At 42.9% G+C, this 18,032-nt stretch overlaps 1 protein-coding gene across 1 annotated transcript in view; it reads right to left on the bottom strand.

The window, feature by feature from the left end:
- ADAMTS19 (ADAM metallopeptidase with thrombospondin type 1 motif 19) overlaps window positions 1–9,056 on the bottom strand; it is a 179,871-nt gene extending 170,815 nt beyond the window's left edge. Inside the window, exons 1-2 of the mRNA XM_015426577.1 lie at window positions 8,990–9,056; window positions 6,707–7,311 (exon numbers count right to left, since the gene is read on the bottom strand). Coding sequence (XP_015282063.1) covers window positions 6,707–7,311; window positions 8,990–9,056 — 672 coding nt within the window. The remainder of the gene's footprint in view (window positions 1–6,706; window positions 7,312–8,989) is intronic.
- Between the last annotated feature and the right edge of the window lie 8,976 nt (window positions 9,057–18,032).

Below are 18,032 nucleotides of genomic sequence, written 5' to 3'. Positions count from 1 at the left end.
CATCTAAGGAAATCTGGAATTAGTAATTCACCATTCATTAAATAGCACTTCTAGCGACACATGCAGTTTTTACACTGTGCTACAGTGTATGTTCTGTGCTAGGTCTCAAATAAGAGCATAATCTGCAGGCCAGCTATAGTTCCAGGAACTACGGTACCTGGCTTCTCCCAAGAGGTGCCCCACCAAGCAGTGCTGGCCTGACTTGACCCAGCTTTGCTTTGAAGATCTGGTGAGAGTCCAAGGTAGCACAGCTGAGGTCATTAAATAAGTACATGCAAGCACTGGAAGATAGTTACTTTTCAAAAAATGAAGTCACTTAGTAAGTTGGCTTTGGGCACATTTCTACATTTTTTGGATATAAAACTCATTCAGAAAATAGTTTTGACTTACGTACTAGTTGACCCAAGAAAAATATTGTGTAATATACAGCATGTGCCCCAAAATTTACTTTTTCAGCTACCTACAAAGAGATGTGCCATTAGCAACTTAAAGGCTGTGAAATATAAATAATGCTGTAACTCCGTAGCTCTATAACTATTTGGGGAAATATTTTAAAAGTTCTTTACTTCCAGATAGGGTTTTTTGCAAATTTTAGAGAAGGCAAGAACATACAAACAGTCATACTAGATGATGGCAAGTCTATCCAGCATTCTGGTTCACACATTGCCAACTACATGAACTACATGCTTCAGCAACTCCTATCAGCAGAGCACTGAGCTCAAAGTCTCCCCCTGCTGTTGCTCCCTAGTATTGTATTCAGAGGGGTACAGCCTCTGAAAATAGAGATTTCTTATTAACCTGTCATTCATGAATTTATCCAGGATCCTCTCAGACAATCTAAACTACTGACCACCATTCATCACATGGTCTGTGATTATCACCCCCTTCTCACCACAAACAGCACAAAAGATCTGTGATGGTGTATAAGAAATTGCAGAATTTTAACCAAGTGGGTCAGTTCTGGGCTGTATTTTAAAACTGCCCAGGTAAGGATCTTCATGGAAGATGTGGTCCTACATTATGACAAATATGCAGAAATACATGTAAGTGATGTCAGCCGTACATACCCAAGAGCAAAGAAATGGGGATTTCCTTACATCTTGCCTTCAGTATGAATCACTTTCACCTTGTTCTTATAAGATGATACAAGACTTGTGAAGTGTTTGTGGTGGGGGGGGGGAAGAAAAGTAAGAAGCCAGTTTCTCAGATCAGCAATATATAAACACATATAAGGACACAAAATCACTCAAATCAAAGAAAAATTAGTTTTATTTATTTATTTACTGTATTAAACCTCCCACACACACACTGCTTAATTTTATTATGGTTATTTCAGTTTAGCACCTATACACTAGGACTCTGATAAAAGACACCAACCACATGAATGTGCAATAATTGGAAGTTTCACTTTTTAGAAGTGTAAGCAAATATTATTTTTTGTGTTAGTTTGTCTCTCAATCTGAATCTTAATTACTCAGAACAGGCAACTTGAACTACAGGAAAAATTGTACTTTTCCCAATTTCACATTAAAAAATCCTATAAAATCTGGCAACTCCACAAATTTAACAGCAATGAACTGCACTTACTTAAGTGTCACCAGTCAGCCAACTACAAAGAGCAGGATATAGTCATTAGAAATTCCACTAGCTCTCTTTAGCATCACAGCCACTGTCAACAACACTCCTGTTCTACATGGTTCCACAGGCATGCAATGAACAAAGGCTAAAAAAGTGTAACTGCTTTGTTTTAAATCATTCCAGGTCTTTACATCATCCCAGCTGCCAGTGCACTCTCCACCCACCCTTAATTACCCTGTGACTTTTGTTCAGTGCAGAAACTATTGATGTTGTCACCGGATCTCATTCTGACTTTCAGTTGGTGTAAACCAGGATTAAACCTCTTGCAGTCATCATCAGGACGGATTTGTTTATACGATCAAAGATTCAGAAGGTGTTTCTGGCATGGTAGATACCAAACAGAGGCAGCTGGACATAGTGAAAGGCCACCTTTCCACTACAAGCAGGGACAGAAAGGGCAAAAAACTGAACCTTAACACTTTCAGAACCTAACAAAGGTTAGTAAAATGTGAAGGGGCCAGTATTAAAAACTAAATGTAAAAGATATATAGAAAAAGCTACATGTACAAATTTAAAACATATATAAGGGCCCATTCACATCAAATATATAAATGACATAGCAATACACACGGGCTTTAAAAGCCTGACCTGATGCGTTTCAGCCTGCATAGGCCTTCCTCAGAGGTCAAACAATTGAGTGGCAAGATAGCTGGCTGGGAAAAAGGAGGCTTTTGAAGATCCCCCCCTTTTGCTTCCCCAGCCAGCCTGCCAAGGTGGGTGGGGGAGGGGGAAGCGAAGAGATCTCTGCGATCTCTCCATTCTATGCTATGGGCCATAGAATAGAATGGAGAGATCGTGCCGCCGCGCGACTCGAGAGAATGGTTTTTAAACTTTAAAACCCTTCTCAGATCTTTCCATTGTATTCTATGGGGCCATAGAATAAAAAAGGAGATATCACGCCGCTACTTTGGCGCTACTCTAGACAGAAGGTGCTTGGCGGCAGGGAGCTGGGGGCTCCAGCGCCGGGGCGAGTACCGTGGTGGCAGCGGGAGGGGGCAGCCTCTGAAGGCCTTTCTCAGGCCCTGCACTCTGACACCGGGCCCAAGAAACATGGTGGCAGCAGGGGGTGGCAGAGGGGCGGGGAAGGGGCAGTGGTGGTGGGGAGGTGGCCCCTGAAGGCCTTTCTCAGGCCCTGCACTCTGGCGCCGGGCCCAAGAAACGCGGTGGCGGCGGGGGGCAGCAGGGGGAGGGGCAGTGGCGGGGGAAGGAGGCAGCCTCTGAAGGCCTTTCTCAGGCCATGCGCTCTGGCACCGGGCTGAGAAACGTGGCGACAGCTGGAAGGGGGGCGCCCGGCCTCAGCAGGCTTTTCTGCGAGCCTTAACTTACCTTCCATCTGTCACCTCGTGGCCCGACTAATTGCTGATGGGAGAAAGGGGCGGGGCTTGGTCATGTGCCCGCCCCCTGAGCTCCTCACTCCCGGAGCGCTGCTCCGGTGCATTCCAGGGCCGAGCGCTGCTCTGGTGCATTCCGGGGCCAACCGACTCCTGCACACAGGGAACCCAGAAGGACTTGTAGGGGAAGCACATATCCCCTGTATCCCTCTCCCCACACTATTTCTTCTTTCCCTTTTCCTGGCTTCCCTCATACCCTCTCCTCCCCTCCATCTCTTTCAGTCCTTCCAACCTACCATTCTTCCCTGCCCCCTTAGAATCATAGAATTACAGAATCACAGAATCATAGAGTTGGAAGGGACCTTCAGGATCATCTAGTTCCACAATGCAGGAAATTCACAATTACCTTCCTCTCCACACCCACAGTGACCACTATTCCAAGCCCAGAAGATGACAAAAAAACCCTCCAGGACTGCTTCCTGACCTTAGTCTTTGGCTTTATTTATTATTTATTTATACCCTGCCTTTCCCCTCTATAGGAACCTAAAGCAGATTACATTGTTCTCCTCTCCTCCATTTTCTTCGTCACAACAACTCTACAAGGTAAGTTATGCCGCCAGTGAGTAAGTGACCCATATCTATTCATGACAGAGGGGGATTCAAACCTAGGTCTCCTAGATCCTATACCACGGTGACTGCTACTGAGTACTAGTGAGCCAGCATGTGGTCCATGGCAAAGCCTGGAAGAACGTTCATTAGTAAATCACTTGGTAGCTGCTGCTGGCCCCGGCCCTGAGCAGTCCTCCCCTGGTGGGGAAGGCAGCAAGGGCAGCTTGCAAGGCCAAAACACCCTTGGAAATGTGTTTCAGTGACAGAAACCAAGCCTTGAAGGCTATCAACATTGTTGTGGTTGCCTAGCAACCCCAACAGCCACTGAATTTGAGAGACCATCCATTTGTTAAAGCAACAGGCACTGCTTCTTTCATTCTGGGAAATTTGTAAAAAAAACAACAACCCAGCATTCACATTTTTCTGCAAATGTGGGGATTTTCTCAAAGTTATAGAAAGATCTGACTTGTCTGTTCATAGTTGCAGTTTCCAGCTTTATCCATAGATTGAGCCACATGAATTAGATATGTTGATGCATTGCTTTTAAGTTGATTTTTAATATCTTTTAAGTTGTTCACCACCTTGAGAGCCCTAATTGTGTGGAAAGACAGGATAAAAATGTTTTCAATAAATAAATTCTTTCTCTCTTCAGCACCCACATTACTTCCAGCTGGAGGATTTTTGTTACCATGTGTGGATTACACGCAATCAACACAGATGAGGGCTAGTGCTTCTACAGCAAAGCAAAAAACAACAACAAACCCCTGACTTTTTTGGCTGCTCCCCCGAGATCCTAAGGAACATCAATGTACAATCACAAATTTAAATGAAAGCACTCTATGAAGGCTAGTAATGTGGGAATCCATACTTTTCCTCTCATATACCCACCTGGCCTCAAAAACTATTTGTTTTTTTTACGCTACCCTAAAGCACATTTTTAAAAAATCTATTTCACTTTAAACATTTGAAGGAAAACAAAAAATTCAAAAGGGAGAAGCATTTTGCCACTCCCCTGCAAGCTTCCTCCTTCCAAAGCAAAAACAACTCTTACTTTTAAAATAAGTGATGGAGTAAATGGTGGCAGGGAAAGCTTACTAAGACATACCCCATGCTGTCAGACATCATGCTAGGATCATGGGATTTGTATTTTTTTTCTATCTTCTGAACTGGGTCAGGAGTCAGAGGAAAAACTACAATCCCATTCTCCCTGGTCATCATTTCCTGTCAAGAAGAATGAAAGTGTAGTTTTCTTCTGTCTTTCAATATACTTCAAAAGCCTTAGAAAATCACAAATCCCATGGTGCTGGGAAGAATAATTCTCCAGAGGATGTTTAAGAGCGTCATTTCCAACTCAAGAGTCCTCAACACATGGTGTTTGTGTCTAGAGAGTCCTCCCATGCTTCAGGTGGACCAGTACAGAGGGCTGGCTGGTGGCATGGATTAACTCCACTTTGAGGCAGACATGGACTCAAAAAGGATTCTCATCCAACTCAAAATGAAGTGAGTTGTTTTTCTCAATTGGGAATTTGTATTAAAAAGACAACCCAATCTGAAATTTGCTTCCTTCTTTAGTGAAGATAGTACACAAACTGTTTGAGCCTCTTAGGAAGGAGATTCACTCAAACAGCTTGACAAGTAGCCTCCAGATTGTTGTTGTTGTGTTTTAAGTGCTCATGTAATTCTACAAGTTTGAAAAAGAACAAAAGAATCACAGAGCTTCCTATGAATATTACCAGAATAAAGATGCATTTCTACCCACTCTTATGTTCATAGTAAGTCTCACTGAACTTGTGGAACTTACTTCTGGATAAACAAACATAATCACACAGTGCAGAATAAAGCTATGGAATGTACTAACATAGGATGTTGCTATGGCTGCTAGCGTAACAAAATCAGTGGGGTGGGGGAGATCAATCAAGAATTATGAACCTTGACTGCTAAAATAACCTCCATGTTCAGAGACTTTGCATATCAGGATAATAGGTGCCAGAAACACAGGATGGCCATTGCCTTCACACTCTGCTACCAGAAGCATCTAAGTAGCTGCTGTTGGAAACAGGTGATCTTTGTTTTAATGAGCAAGGCACTTCTTTTCACATGCACTAAACCAGGATAAATGTCCCACTCTGTATTGATTATAGCAGAGTGCTTCTGTCCAGTATAGAAACTCTAAAAAACAAGCCATAAAAAATACTGAGGTGTGTTCTCACACTAATTACAAATAAGGGATGCTCTCCTTCTTGTGAACAGAAAAATAAAGGCACACCCTTCTGAATAATTCATATTTGATACCGTTTGCCTTTATTTATGTGAATGTCACTTACAGGGGCAGACCAGAAAGAGAAGTTCCCACAGAAACGGCTGCACTGGAGGACCACTGGCAGCCTGGAATAACCACAGCCAAGCCCCAGCAGCTGCACCTGTGCTGAAAGAGCAGCTTGTGGCTCAGCCCTTCAGCAACAAGGAGCAATATCATCCCAGCAGTTGCCGCCTTCTGCACTGTCACCAGAAGCAATGGGTGAGCTGATGCTAAACAGAATCATAGAATCACAGAGCTGGAAGGGGCCATACAGGCCACCTAGTCCAACCCCCTGCTCAATGCAGGATCAGCCTAGAGCATCCCTGACAAGTGTTTGTACAGCCACTGCTTAACAGATTAATAAAAATGCAGTGCAGAAATGCCCATCATTGGAACTGCTGTCCAGGTCTGAGATGAATGTTCCCTCCAGTGCTGATTTGTAATACTCTAGGGGCTGCTCAGTTGAGCCACTAACTTCCCAGTCCCTAGAAACTGTCTATGAACCAGACAGTTTTTAGATAAATCTGACAATTAAGAAAAGCATGGATTAAACTGAAATCAATATTGAAGAAATATATTAAAAAGAAGAGTAAGCAATTTTAAATACAGATTAAAAACTGGACAAAACAAAGTTCAAACGGAGACAGGAATGAGGCAGGAGGACAGAAAACCAGATTACAAACATGACTGATACAAACTATTGGGAACAGCACAGAAATAACAGACTATGGAGATGAAAACACAAAGAAAATGTAGAAAGAAAATGTTTTTTTGCAAAAGGAGAAGATGAGGAAATTAACTGGAAAAATACTAGTACTGCAGGCCTTACCAATCCACCACAAGTGCTGAAGGAAGCAAAGGAACCAGGGTAATATAGAACAGACCCACTGTAGTAACAGGATCTCTCTATCTGAGTCTGAGCAGAGCTTGAGATGCTCCTCTTCTCACTCCTTAGTCGTTCTTCCACTGCAAAGCCAGGTGCCAGGAAGCGGCTGTCCCTCTTGAGCAGCAGGTAGAGCTCCTGAGCAAAAGCTGGTATCCTCAGCAACACCTCATCCCCATCTTCTAAAGGAGACGATTGAGGTGGGGAAGGTGGTAGCTGAAAAGTAGCATTATATCCCTGAGGAAGAGGAGACCAGTGATAGAACTCCTGAGATTCATATTCATCCTCTGAGCCCTCATCCTCCGAAGCCTCCTCGCCTGGCTGTAGCTGCCCATCAGATGATGAAGAAACTGAGCGGACCTCACGGGAGCTCCCCATCACCTGACTGGATGCAGAAGCCGTGCTAATATTGCTTCTGCTATTACCACAGTTTCCATCAGGGCTGCAGCTGCCTCCTGCACCACTCCCCCCAGTAGATTCCTGTTGGATCGTGCTCCATAGTGCTGGGTAGACAATCTCCCACTCCTCAGTTTCTCCCAGCGGTTGCAGACCTGAAGGAAAGAAAGAGACTGAAATATGGCAGAAGCAGTCCTACTGACCATAATATTTGCCATGTGATACATCAATAGGGGTGTGAGATTTAAGATGTGCCAGTCTCATAGTAATGCACCATTGCTTCTCAGCTACACTCACTCATATCAGTACCAACACTACAGTTGGCTTTATATGCAAAACGTACTTGCCAGGTTCCTTATTTCTATAGTATTCCAGACAACACATGCTAGCTCCTGTCTTAAACATGGGTGAATACATTTATGAGAAATCCACACCAAAATCAGTTTCAGTACAACATAACTCTTATTTGCAGCAATAAAAAAATTATATTTGTGAATTCTTACACTCATCATAAAAGCCTCATATTGCAACATAATGCTCCTGTTGCTAGGAAATAGCTGTAAAACAAGAAATTCACTATATGAAGGACAAGAAGAGAGAGAGAGAGAGATTCTCTGCTTTTCCAGTACTGGATGCTATACACAGAAGCAATAATTAGCCATGCAATATCACACCAATAATGTAATCCTATCTAAAGTTACTCTAGTTTAAACCCACTGAAATTAATATAGACTGGAGTAACTTTGCATAGGATTACACCAAGAGTTATTCTGATCTAAAGTCTATTGATTTCAGTGGGTTTAGGATGAAGTGACTCTGCACAGGATTGCACCATAAACAATGAGTACAGTTTATCAAAATGCTGAATTTTAATGACTGGTCTTAATGCATGTGCAAAATGTTGTTTAAAAAGCTGCTGTCTCAGGATAATGTGTATTCTGTCTCAAGAACTGATGGAAAGGAGGCATTTGAGAGACAAAAAAAAACCTTGGCCAGTTACTTTTATAAGTTAGCAAAAATGTTGCAGGCAGTATGCAAACTTCCACTCAGTAGACACATACTTACTTTCCTCACTTTTATTCTCCCAGAAAACTTACAACAGAGCCTATGGAGATCTGACTTCACAGATCTCTTTGTGGATCACCTATGCACATAGAGAATACATAAAGATCGCTCCCAGGGTATTCAACCATTCATATTCTGAGTGTTATATAAGCTACATCTTGAAGGAACTAATGCACAAGAACATATTTTTACAAGTGCTCCAAGCATACTGGAGTGCAGAGGGAGAGACTTGACCCTGGAGCACACCAAGCCTGAAAGTTTTCATCATACACTGGCCAGAAATAGGATTCCCTTGAGTTTTATACAGATGCTGAAAGCAGTACCTCATATAAGTCTGGGCTTAATTTTTAAATATTAGAATGCCACCACATATAAAGTGGGATACCATTAAAGAATGTCCATGTTATCTTCTAGCTAGCTGAGGAACTTACCACATCTGAGCACATGCAAAGTGCATTGCCCTCATAATTTCACCACCACCTCTACCCTGAGCCTTCTGGGTCCGTGGTAAGGGGCCTAGGGTTCCAGGCAAGCAATTCTCATAGACAAAACGAGGTCTGCCTTGACGAAAAGTTTGTGCTTGTTCAAGATCCACTTCTCAAGCTCTATCATCTAATACCATTCGCACACCTATAAACATACACCCATTGTACCACATCCCAATAGCTTTCCAAGCCAAGCAGCAAAAGTAAATTCTGCTGAGGAAGACAAGATTCAAGAAAAGAAACTAAGGATGGCGCCAGAACCAGGAGAGAAGGCTGGATTTACCTGAAGTGATCCCATTTGACAGGAAACACAGCTGATAAAACAGGCAGAAAATGTGGCTCAGGCGCATTCCCGTTTTCTTCTCCATCCACTCCTTCGCTCCACACAGACGGGGAGGGGAAGGCGGCCGAAACAGTCCCCCGTTCCTGGGGCTGCTGAGCGCTTTGCCGCGGCTCCTTACCAAACGCCGAGAAGCCGCGCGCACCGACGTGGAGCTTGCAAAGCTGCTTCTTCCCTCGAGTTTGTGGGAGGGAGGAGAGAGTGGAGCGGACTCAAAAATCTCCCAGCAGCAGCTCTGCGACTGCTGAAGCCTGTAGCTCTGGTTCCCAGGAGGCGCCGGGAGGCGAGCGAAAGCCGAAGCCCCGCGGAGGGAAACCACCTCAGGGGGTCGGGTCAAGCGACTGCCAAACCCACAGAGGTCAATTAAAGAGGACAGGCAAGCAAGCTCCTGAGGGAAGCCCCGGGCTTGCTGTGTGTGTGAGGAAGAAACGTGACTCTGCTTTAGGGAAGGGACCCCGCGCGAATCGACAGCAGAAAGAGGTGGGAAGCGAGGGCAGCTACGAGGTGGCTGTACCCACGGCCCCCCTCCCCCGGGCAGTGGCTGATGACTACGTTCGCCGAGCGGCGGAGCACTCTCCCTGGGTGGGAAGTGGGCGGAGGAGCACTAAAAGAGAAGGAGCGGACTCCCCAAACCCCTGCTGCTTGGCTCTGATTGGCTGCTCGTGACGCTGTTATTTGCATAACGCCCCTGCACAATTCCTCTCTATTCCCCTCTAATTCTTCGCCTGAGGTGCAGGTAAGTATTAGCAGAGCTTCGGTGTCCCGCCGCTGAAACAGCGGGAGAGAGAGAAGAAGGTGGAATACTTTTTGTTAGTCTTTAAAATGCCACTGGTCTCCCCTAGGGGCGTTGAAAGCTGCGGCCCAAAATCCAAGCGTTTCCGCTGGAAGAATCCAGGTGGGGAGATAACCATGCCGGGCTTAGCTCTTCTATCGCCTCGAGAAGCTACATCTTTGAAGCCCATCATTCTCACGCATTGTAGGACACGACGCACTGTATCCTGTCACCTGTGGTTTCTCCCTTGCCGTTTTTTTCTCTTGAGTATATAAGAGAAAAGGAAATATGCATATGGTTTTCAGTACGTATTGATGTGGAATCCTAGCTGGCTGTGCATAGATGTTAGTCCATGAGTCTCTGTGTAATTCTAGATCCAGGTGTGTCCAGTGGCACCTTTAAGACCAACGAAGTTAACTCCCCCTAGAGGGATTATAAAAAAAAAAAGACCAACAAAGTTTTATTCAAGCCTTCATGCTTGAGAAAAGACAGGCTCTCACCAGGGCTGGCCCCAGCTTATTTTGCACCCTAGGCAAGGATCCCATCTGGCGCCACCCCACCCCCCCATGCACCCACCAATTTTCAAAAAATAAATGCATTTTAGGAAGAATGAAAAACACAAATAATCAAGAAACTCCCAGAGTACGGGGCTGAGTGCAGCTTGGCGCCTCTAAGGGCCGGCCCACTCTAGGCAATCGCCTAGCTCTCACCATTTCACAATTAAGGATACATCAATGTCCAATTCTTGTACATTTATTACCTATGCTATTTTTGCCCCCTCCTCGTTGAACCAAACAGATGATAGCCATATATACTAAGCTTATTATTCCTTTAATCTGTTAAAACCACCTTCATTATTCTGTATGCTAATTTACTATACACCCTCTTTATGTATGACTGTTATTTCTATTTCTGTTTCATTGAATCTGAAGAAGTGTGCATGCACACAAAAACTCATACCTTGAATAAAACTGTGTTGGTCTTAAAGGTGCCACTGGACTCAAAAATTTGTGTGTAATTATGTCTGTTAAAAAAAAACAGCAGACTTGGGTCAAGCACAAAACCAGCTAAAACAATGCTCATTAACAAGATTTTCTACATACAGAAGTTATACAGAAAAGTATGACTTCATGAATTAACTTTTTAAAGGCCATGTGAGGACTGAAATGCTCCAGAAGGCACAAAATGTTGAGAGTGAAGATTTTGGAGGAGGGGGAAGATTAGTCCCTGAGAGTTTGTAAAGTTCAAGACACAGAGAGAAAGACAGATGGTTCCCAGTTCTTCCTCCCTCCTGCAATTCCTTGCACAGTCCCAGCTTTTATGTGTGTGGGTTTGCTGATGACTGGATTGTAGAGCTTGGTTCAAAGACTTGTGTGTATATGGACAATATATGAATATTTCTGGCTGTTTTCAGTTTGAGAATGGCATGATAATGCATCAAATAAGCCATAGCATGTACTAGGCATTATCAGGAGGATGATTGATTGGATCCCCCAACATTTAATTTAGCCTAAAAAGCAGCAACAGAAAGGAGGGAATACAGATCAGGACTTTAGCACTAAGGAAGGGGGTGAGTTGTTTCTGCCCCATCTTCCATTTCCCCAACCAAAGCCACCTCCACCACAACCCTAGTTGCTTTTTTCATGATTGGGGGAAAATAGAAAAAATAAGGGTGCCTGTCTTTTGAACCTGTCATCTGGCGCCATCAGTCCTTGGCAAATAGAAGAGGAAGTCATGGAAACAGTGACAGAATTTACGTTCCTGGGATCCAAGATCACTGCAGATGGTGACTGCAGCCATGAAATTAAAAGACGCCTGCTTCTTGGGAGGAAAGCTATGGCAAACCAAGACAGCATGATAAAAAGTAGAGACATCACCCTGCCAACAAATGTCCATATGGTCAAAGCGATGTTATTCCCAGTAGTAATGTATGATTGCAAGAGTTGGACCATAGGGAAGACCAAGCGCCAAAGAATAGGTGCTTTTGCATTATAGTGCTGGAGAAGACTCTCGAGAGTCTCCTGGACTTCAAGGAGATCAAATCAGTCAATCCTACAGGAAATCAACCCTGACTGTTCCCTGGAAGTACAGATACTGAAGCTGAAGCTCAATTACTTTGGCCACCAAATGAGAAGGGAGCACTCACTAGAGAAGACCCTGATGAATACCCCAAATGATTTAGTCTTGGTGTCTCTTCCCAAACTCACAGCTGCACTTTCTTCCTGCATGCACCCACACCTCAGCTGGAAAGAGGTCACCTTCTCCAAGTTCTGATGGCTACTAGAACAGAGCTACTGGAGAGGAGGGACCATCTCCTAACAATTAGCTACAATTGCAAAACATCTACAGTCATTATGGAACGTTCATGTTCTTTTGTCATAGGCCGTGGTTTCAGCCCCTTTTGCCTAAACCCATCCACATTGATCAGACAATATGGCCTTATAAATGTGGGGTTTTATGTAAAAATACATTGTGTGCTTATATAAATATGTGTTATGTTACCAACACTATTTGCATGTAGGTAATACTTTCTATAAAATGGTGCACTACACTTACAAGGGCAAAGTTATCAATATATGTCTATGCCTGTAAAGCATTAATACAGTGTACAAATGTACTCACATAATATAGACACAAAGCTCTTTAATACACAAATATCACACATGTGTGCACGCACACGCGCGTGCACACACACATATATAATTAAGAATACCTCTTGGTTTCTCTTAAAGAATAGCAACTCTGTAGGGTTTCCAAGGCAGCTGACAAACAGAGGTGCTTTGCCATTGCCTGCCTTTTGTACTGACATTAGGCTTCCTTGGTGGTCTCCCATGTAAAGTACTAACCAGAACTGACCCTGCTTAGCTTGCAAGATCTGATGAGAGCAGGCTAGCCTGGGCCACTTTATATATGTATACACATACAAACTGATATGCATCTGATGCATAGCAAAACAAGATACGTTGTAAAGATATTATGATAGAATACAATTTTAAAAGTCCTTAAGAGCTCAAAAAGGAACAATCCTTGCAATCACTGGTAACAACATTAGTTTCAACTGCATTATGAAGTAATAAACAGTCTCATAAACATTCATTTGACCATATTATTATTAGTTGTAGATTTTCCGGGTTGCCTGGCCCTGGTCTTGGCACTGTAATGGTCTTGGCATTGTAGTACCTGACATTTTGCCAGCAGCTGTGACTGGCATCCTCAGAGGCATAACACAGAAAGATGGAGTACTCTCTGTGTCAAGGTGAGAAGGAAAATAGTAGGCAGGTAATCTACTCAGGAAGGTGGGGCAGGGCTGAAGTTTCCCAGGCTGTGACATGCTAATGGAGGAGCTTTCCTGAGGTTCTTTTGCATATGGAATGGCTGTTGAAATTCTAATCTTATCTGTAGTGCTGTTGTAAGATGTAGAGCATTTTGTGTTTTTCAGGACAGGAAACCATGCCCTATTTATTTTTAAACTCTCTTATTTCCTGTTGAAATTGTTTATGTTTATGAATTTCAATGGCTTCCCTGTGTAATCTGACATGGTAATTAGATGTGTTGTCCAGCATTTCAGTGTCTTGGAATAAGATACTGTGTCCTGTTTGAGTTAGGCTATGTTCAGCAACTTCTGATTTTTCAGGTTGGCCAAGTCTGCAGTGTCTTTCATGTTCTTTTATTTTCGTCTGGATGCTACACTGTGTGGTCCTGATATAAACCTGTCCACAACTGCGGGGCATGCAGTATACTCCTGCAGAAGTGAGGGGGTCTCTTCTGTCTTTTGCCAATTGTAGCATCTGGTGTATTTTTTTGGTGGGTCTGACTACTGTTTGTAGGTTGTGTTTTTTCATAAGTTTTCCCATATGATCAGTGATTCCTTTATTATATGACAAAAACACTTTTCCTGTGGGAGACTGTTTTTCCTCAGTTTGTTTTACCTTTCATTTAATCATTCTTCTGATTTCATTCTTGGAGTAGCCATTTGCTTGAAGTGCGTGGTTTAGATGATTTAGTTAATCATTGAGGACTATAAATCTCTCACTCATATCACAGAAGGAAGGGGGTGTGCAATCATGGTGTAACTCATGTCATTTTTCTCTTTAGCATGTTATTTTATTTCTATTAAAAGGGGCACTTAGGGCCTAGGGAGCAAAAGGTCACAGGGCATGGACAGTTAGTAAAGTTGCACCTGTATTACTCACTGCAAGAACTCTACCCCTTAGTCACACTGGCCATAGCATGAGAGAGAAAGCCTAGAGCTGAGGGAACTGCCAATTTCTTTGCAGGCCCAAGACAGAGAAATAACGCATCCAGAGCAGCAGCAGGAGCCCTTGAAGAGCGCACAGGGTAAGAAGCAGCCCTGCACTTCTTTAAGTTAATGTTCTGGACTTGCTGTTTGCTTTGTGCTACAGGATACTATTTGTTAGGACTTGCCTTTGTTCAGAGTGCCCTTTCTGAAGGGCACTGAAGATTTTGTCTCTGCAAATGTTTCTGTGTTTAGCTCCAGAATAAGCTAAGGGAGAAAAAGGAAATGGAGGGAAGGTTAGACCTCTAAAGAGGAGTATATGAGAGTTCTGCAGATCAGCCATCAGAGGTTCTGCAGATCAGCCATCAGAGAAACCAAAGCTCAGTATGAGTTAAGTCTGGCCAGGGGAGCTCGCTACAATAAGAAAAATTTCTAAGATATGTGAGAAGCAAATGCAAGGTAAAAGAGGCAATTGGACCGCTTTTGGGAGTAAGAGAAACTCTGGTGGAGATCAGAGAAAAAGCAGACAGGCTTAATTACTTTTTTGCCTGTTTTCTCCCTGAAGAACTGGAGCCCATCTAGAGATGGTAGAGGACTTGACAGGACACCTGAGTGTCCAGTTGACATTGACAGGGAGGTTGGGGAGAGGCACCTGGCTGCACTGGATGAATACAAATCCCCTGGGCCAGATGGTGTGCACCCAAGAGTGCTCGAAGAACTTTCTAATGAACTTGCAGAGCCTCTGCCCATCATCTTCAAGGCCACCTGGAGGACTGGGAAGGTGCCACAAGATTACAGAACAGTGAATGTTATCCCAATCTTTAAGAAAGGGAAGAAGGATGACCTGGGGAAATACAGGCCGGTCAGTCTGACTTCTGTTGCTGGGAAGATATTAGAGCAGATTTTAAAGGGATTGATCTGTAAGCATCTGAAGGACCATTTAGTGATACATAGAAGTCAGCATGGTTTTGTCCCCAACAGATCCTGTCAGGCCAACCTGGTTTCCTTCTTTGATCATGTGATGAGCTTACTGGCTCGTGGGAACTCTGTTGATATGATGTACCTGGTTTTCAGTAAAGCTTTTGATAAGGTTCCCCATGACATTCTGATGGGCAAACTGGAAGACTGTGGACTGGAGTATAGGACAGTTCAGTGGATAGGGAACTGATTAGAGGACTGCACCCAAAGAGTGGTGGTCAATGGTGTTTCATCAGATTGGAGGGAGGTGTCCAGTGGGGTGCTGCAGGGTTCAGTTTTGGGCCCGGTACTTTTCAATATTTTTATCACTGATCTAGATGAAGGGGTAGAAGGGCTACTCATTAAATTTGCTGATGATACCAAATTTGGAGGAGTAGCAAACACCCAAGAAGAAAGAATTAAAATTCAACAAGACCTGAATACTCTGGAGAAGGGGGGAGTTGCGACAAAGATAAATGTACAGTATTACATCTGAGCCATAAAAATGTCAAGCACAAATACTAGATGGGAGTAGTGTATGTGAAAGAGATCTTGGGGTAACTGTAAACTAAATATGAACAGTCAGTGTGATGCAGTGTCAAAAAGGCTAATTTAGTCTTGGGTTGTATTAAAAGGGCCATAGCATCGAAATCGCAGGAGGACATAGCCCCTCTGTATACTGCCTTGGTCAGGTCGCACCTTGAGTACTGTGTGCAGTTCTAGAGGCTCATATAAAAGGATGTGGGCAATATTGAGAGGGTGCAGAAGAGAACGACGAGGATGACCAGGAGTCTGGAGACTGAGCCCTGTGACAAAAGGCTAAGGGCCTTGGGAATGTTTAGTTTGGAGATGAGGAGATTGAGGGGGGACATGATTGCTCTCTTTAAATATTTGAAAGGCTGTCATTTGGAGGAGGGCAAGGAGCTGTTCCAGTTGGCAGCAGAGGATAGGATCCGAAGCAACGGGTTTAAATTACATGCAGAAGGGTATTGGCTGGATATTAGGAAAAACATTCTCACGGTCAGAGGGGTTCAAAGGTGGAATCAGCTGCCTAGGGAAGTGGTAAGTTCCACATTGGTACAGAAGAAAAGATCCTACATTCTCTGTCATATTGATTTTTATGTTTGGAATATATTCAGACAATGGGAAATTTCACATTTCTTCTGTGTATGTACTCTTTTGCGTATGAGTTATTGCAAATATACCATGTCACCAGCCTATTCCGGCTATAATTTGATTCTGGCCTCCCTCTTTGTCACCCCAACACAGCTCTCCATGGAAGACCTTGCATGCCTTACCCACAAATCAGTCTAAGAATGATGAAGAGACTAGCAAGACTGTTAAGTCAAATTGTTAAAACCTGAGAGAGAAATGCTGCCATCCATGTTAGAGAGTTTTAAAAAAAAATATTCTCGTGTATTATAAATCATTATTATACTTTAAAGGGAAAACTAAAATAGCTAGGGGATTTTTTTAGAAAGGAGAAAGTATTTCCTTAGTAATTAATGTTTACAAAATACAAAATGATTGACATTTGAATAAAAACCAACCACCTACCTTTGCTCCTGCCTTTAAAACCCCCCATGTTTAGACACAATTACATCTTTCTTGAGGCTTGGTCTCTGATCTCTGTTTTCCATAACCACTTAAAATATTCAACAAGGGTGTGTTGTGTCACATTCCATAGCTCTAAACAATATTCATCATCAGCATTTTGGATTAATGAAGTAAATCACTACAATTTCCTTGGAGGAATTAATGGTACAGGTTTTCTAGCAAGAAAGGAACTTTTTTTTCAAATGACATGCTTGTTAAGATCCATACCATAATAATATGCATAGTAGTCTAAATGGAAAAGTAGTAAGATGTTATCGCCCTGAATAGCAACAACAATGGAAGTACATGGATGCAGGGAGCATTGAGAAAAGGTTCTAAATCTGATCCACACAATGCATAGATCAAGCAACGTGGAGACCTATGGACTTTGAAGGCTGATATAGAAAGCGGGTCAGCAAAGGTTATGAGATGGCACAATTGAGGGATTTGGTTTTATTTTTTGCTTCACTCTTGATTTTTTTTCTGATGCATTATAATTGATTATTAAAATTTCTGGGTACTTAAACAACACTTGTGAAAGTTATAATTTTAAACTTTTAGGCTAAAAAGATTCATATGGGAATGCTTCATTTTACAGGTTTACATTTTTATCCATAGGTACATTTTTGTATTTCCCAGGAGTCATGTACCATATTCTCCAACGTGTTTGTTTTTGCATAATTTTGTGTTGGCTCCAGCAGTGAGGTGGAATCATCAGCACCCTGATGACCAAACAGAGAAGGAGTGAAGAAGAGCTATCAAGTCTCAGTAGCCTTCCAGGCAGATTTAACTAAATAACATGGCTAAATAAGGTTTTGGCTTCTTCCTCACTTATTTTATAAAAGATAATGGTGTTGAAAGTGAAGCATACTAGAAAGCTAGAAACTGATCAACTGCAGCATTACTTTGATAGGGCTAAGTAATGATTAAAATACTGTATGTTGGTTCTGTTATCTCATTTGCTGTGGATTTCTTTTCAGTAAAATCAACAGCTATGGGAACTTTCCCTTAGACGTCAGCCACATGTACCTTGTCAGCCATCAAAACTCCTAACAAAAATTCCCTTGTTTAATTATTGCAGATTAATTAGCACCATTTATTTCTTCATTTTAAAACACTGATATCCCACTTTTCCTGCCGAAGTAATAATGATGGCTTGCCACATAGAAAAGACAAGTCAAGAGCATAAAATGCCAGCATTATAGGATTACGAGCCTCCAGGTGGTAGCTGGAAATCTCCTGGGGTTACAACTGATCCAGGTGACAGAAATTGGTTCACCTGTGTTGGAAGGTGGACTCGGTGGCATTACACCCTGCTGAGGTCCCTCCCCTTCTCAAACCCTGCCCTCCTCAGGCTCCACCCCCAAATCTTCAAGTATTTCCAAACCCAAAGTTGGCAACCCTAAACAGTGATCAGTTGAAAC

Source organism: Gekko japonicus, unplaced genomic scaffold (assembly GCF_001447785.1).
Source record: "Gekko japonicus isolate JY-2015 unplaced genomic scaffold, Gekko_japonicus_V1.1 scaffold1511, whole genome shotgun sequence".
NCBI lineage: Eukaryota > Metazoa > Chordata > Lepidosauria > Squamata > Gekkonidae > Gekko > Gekko japonicus.
Note: the sequence above shows the minus strand (reverse complement) of the source record. Positions and strands in the feature narration are given on the sequence as shown.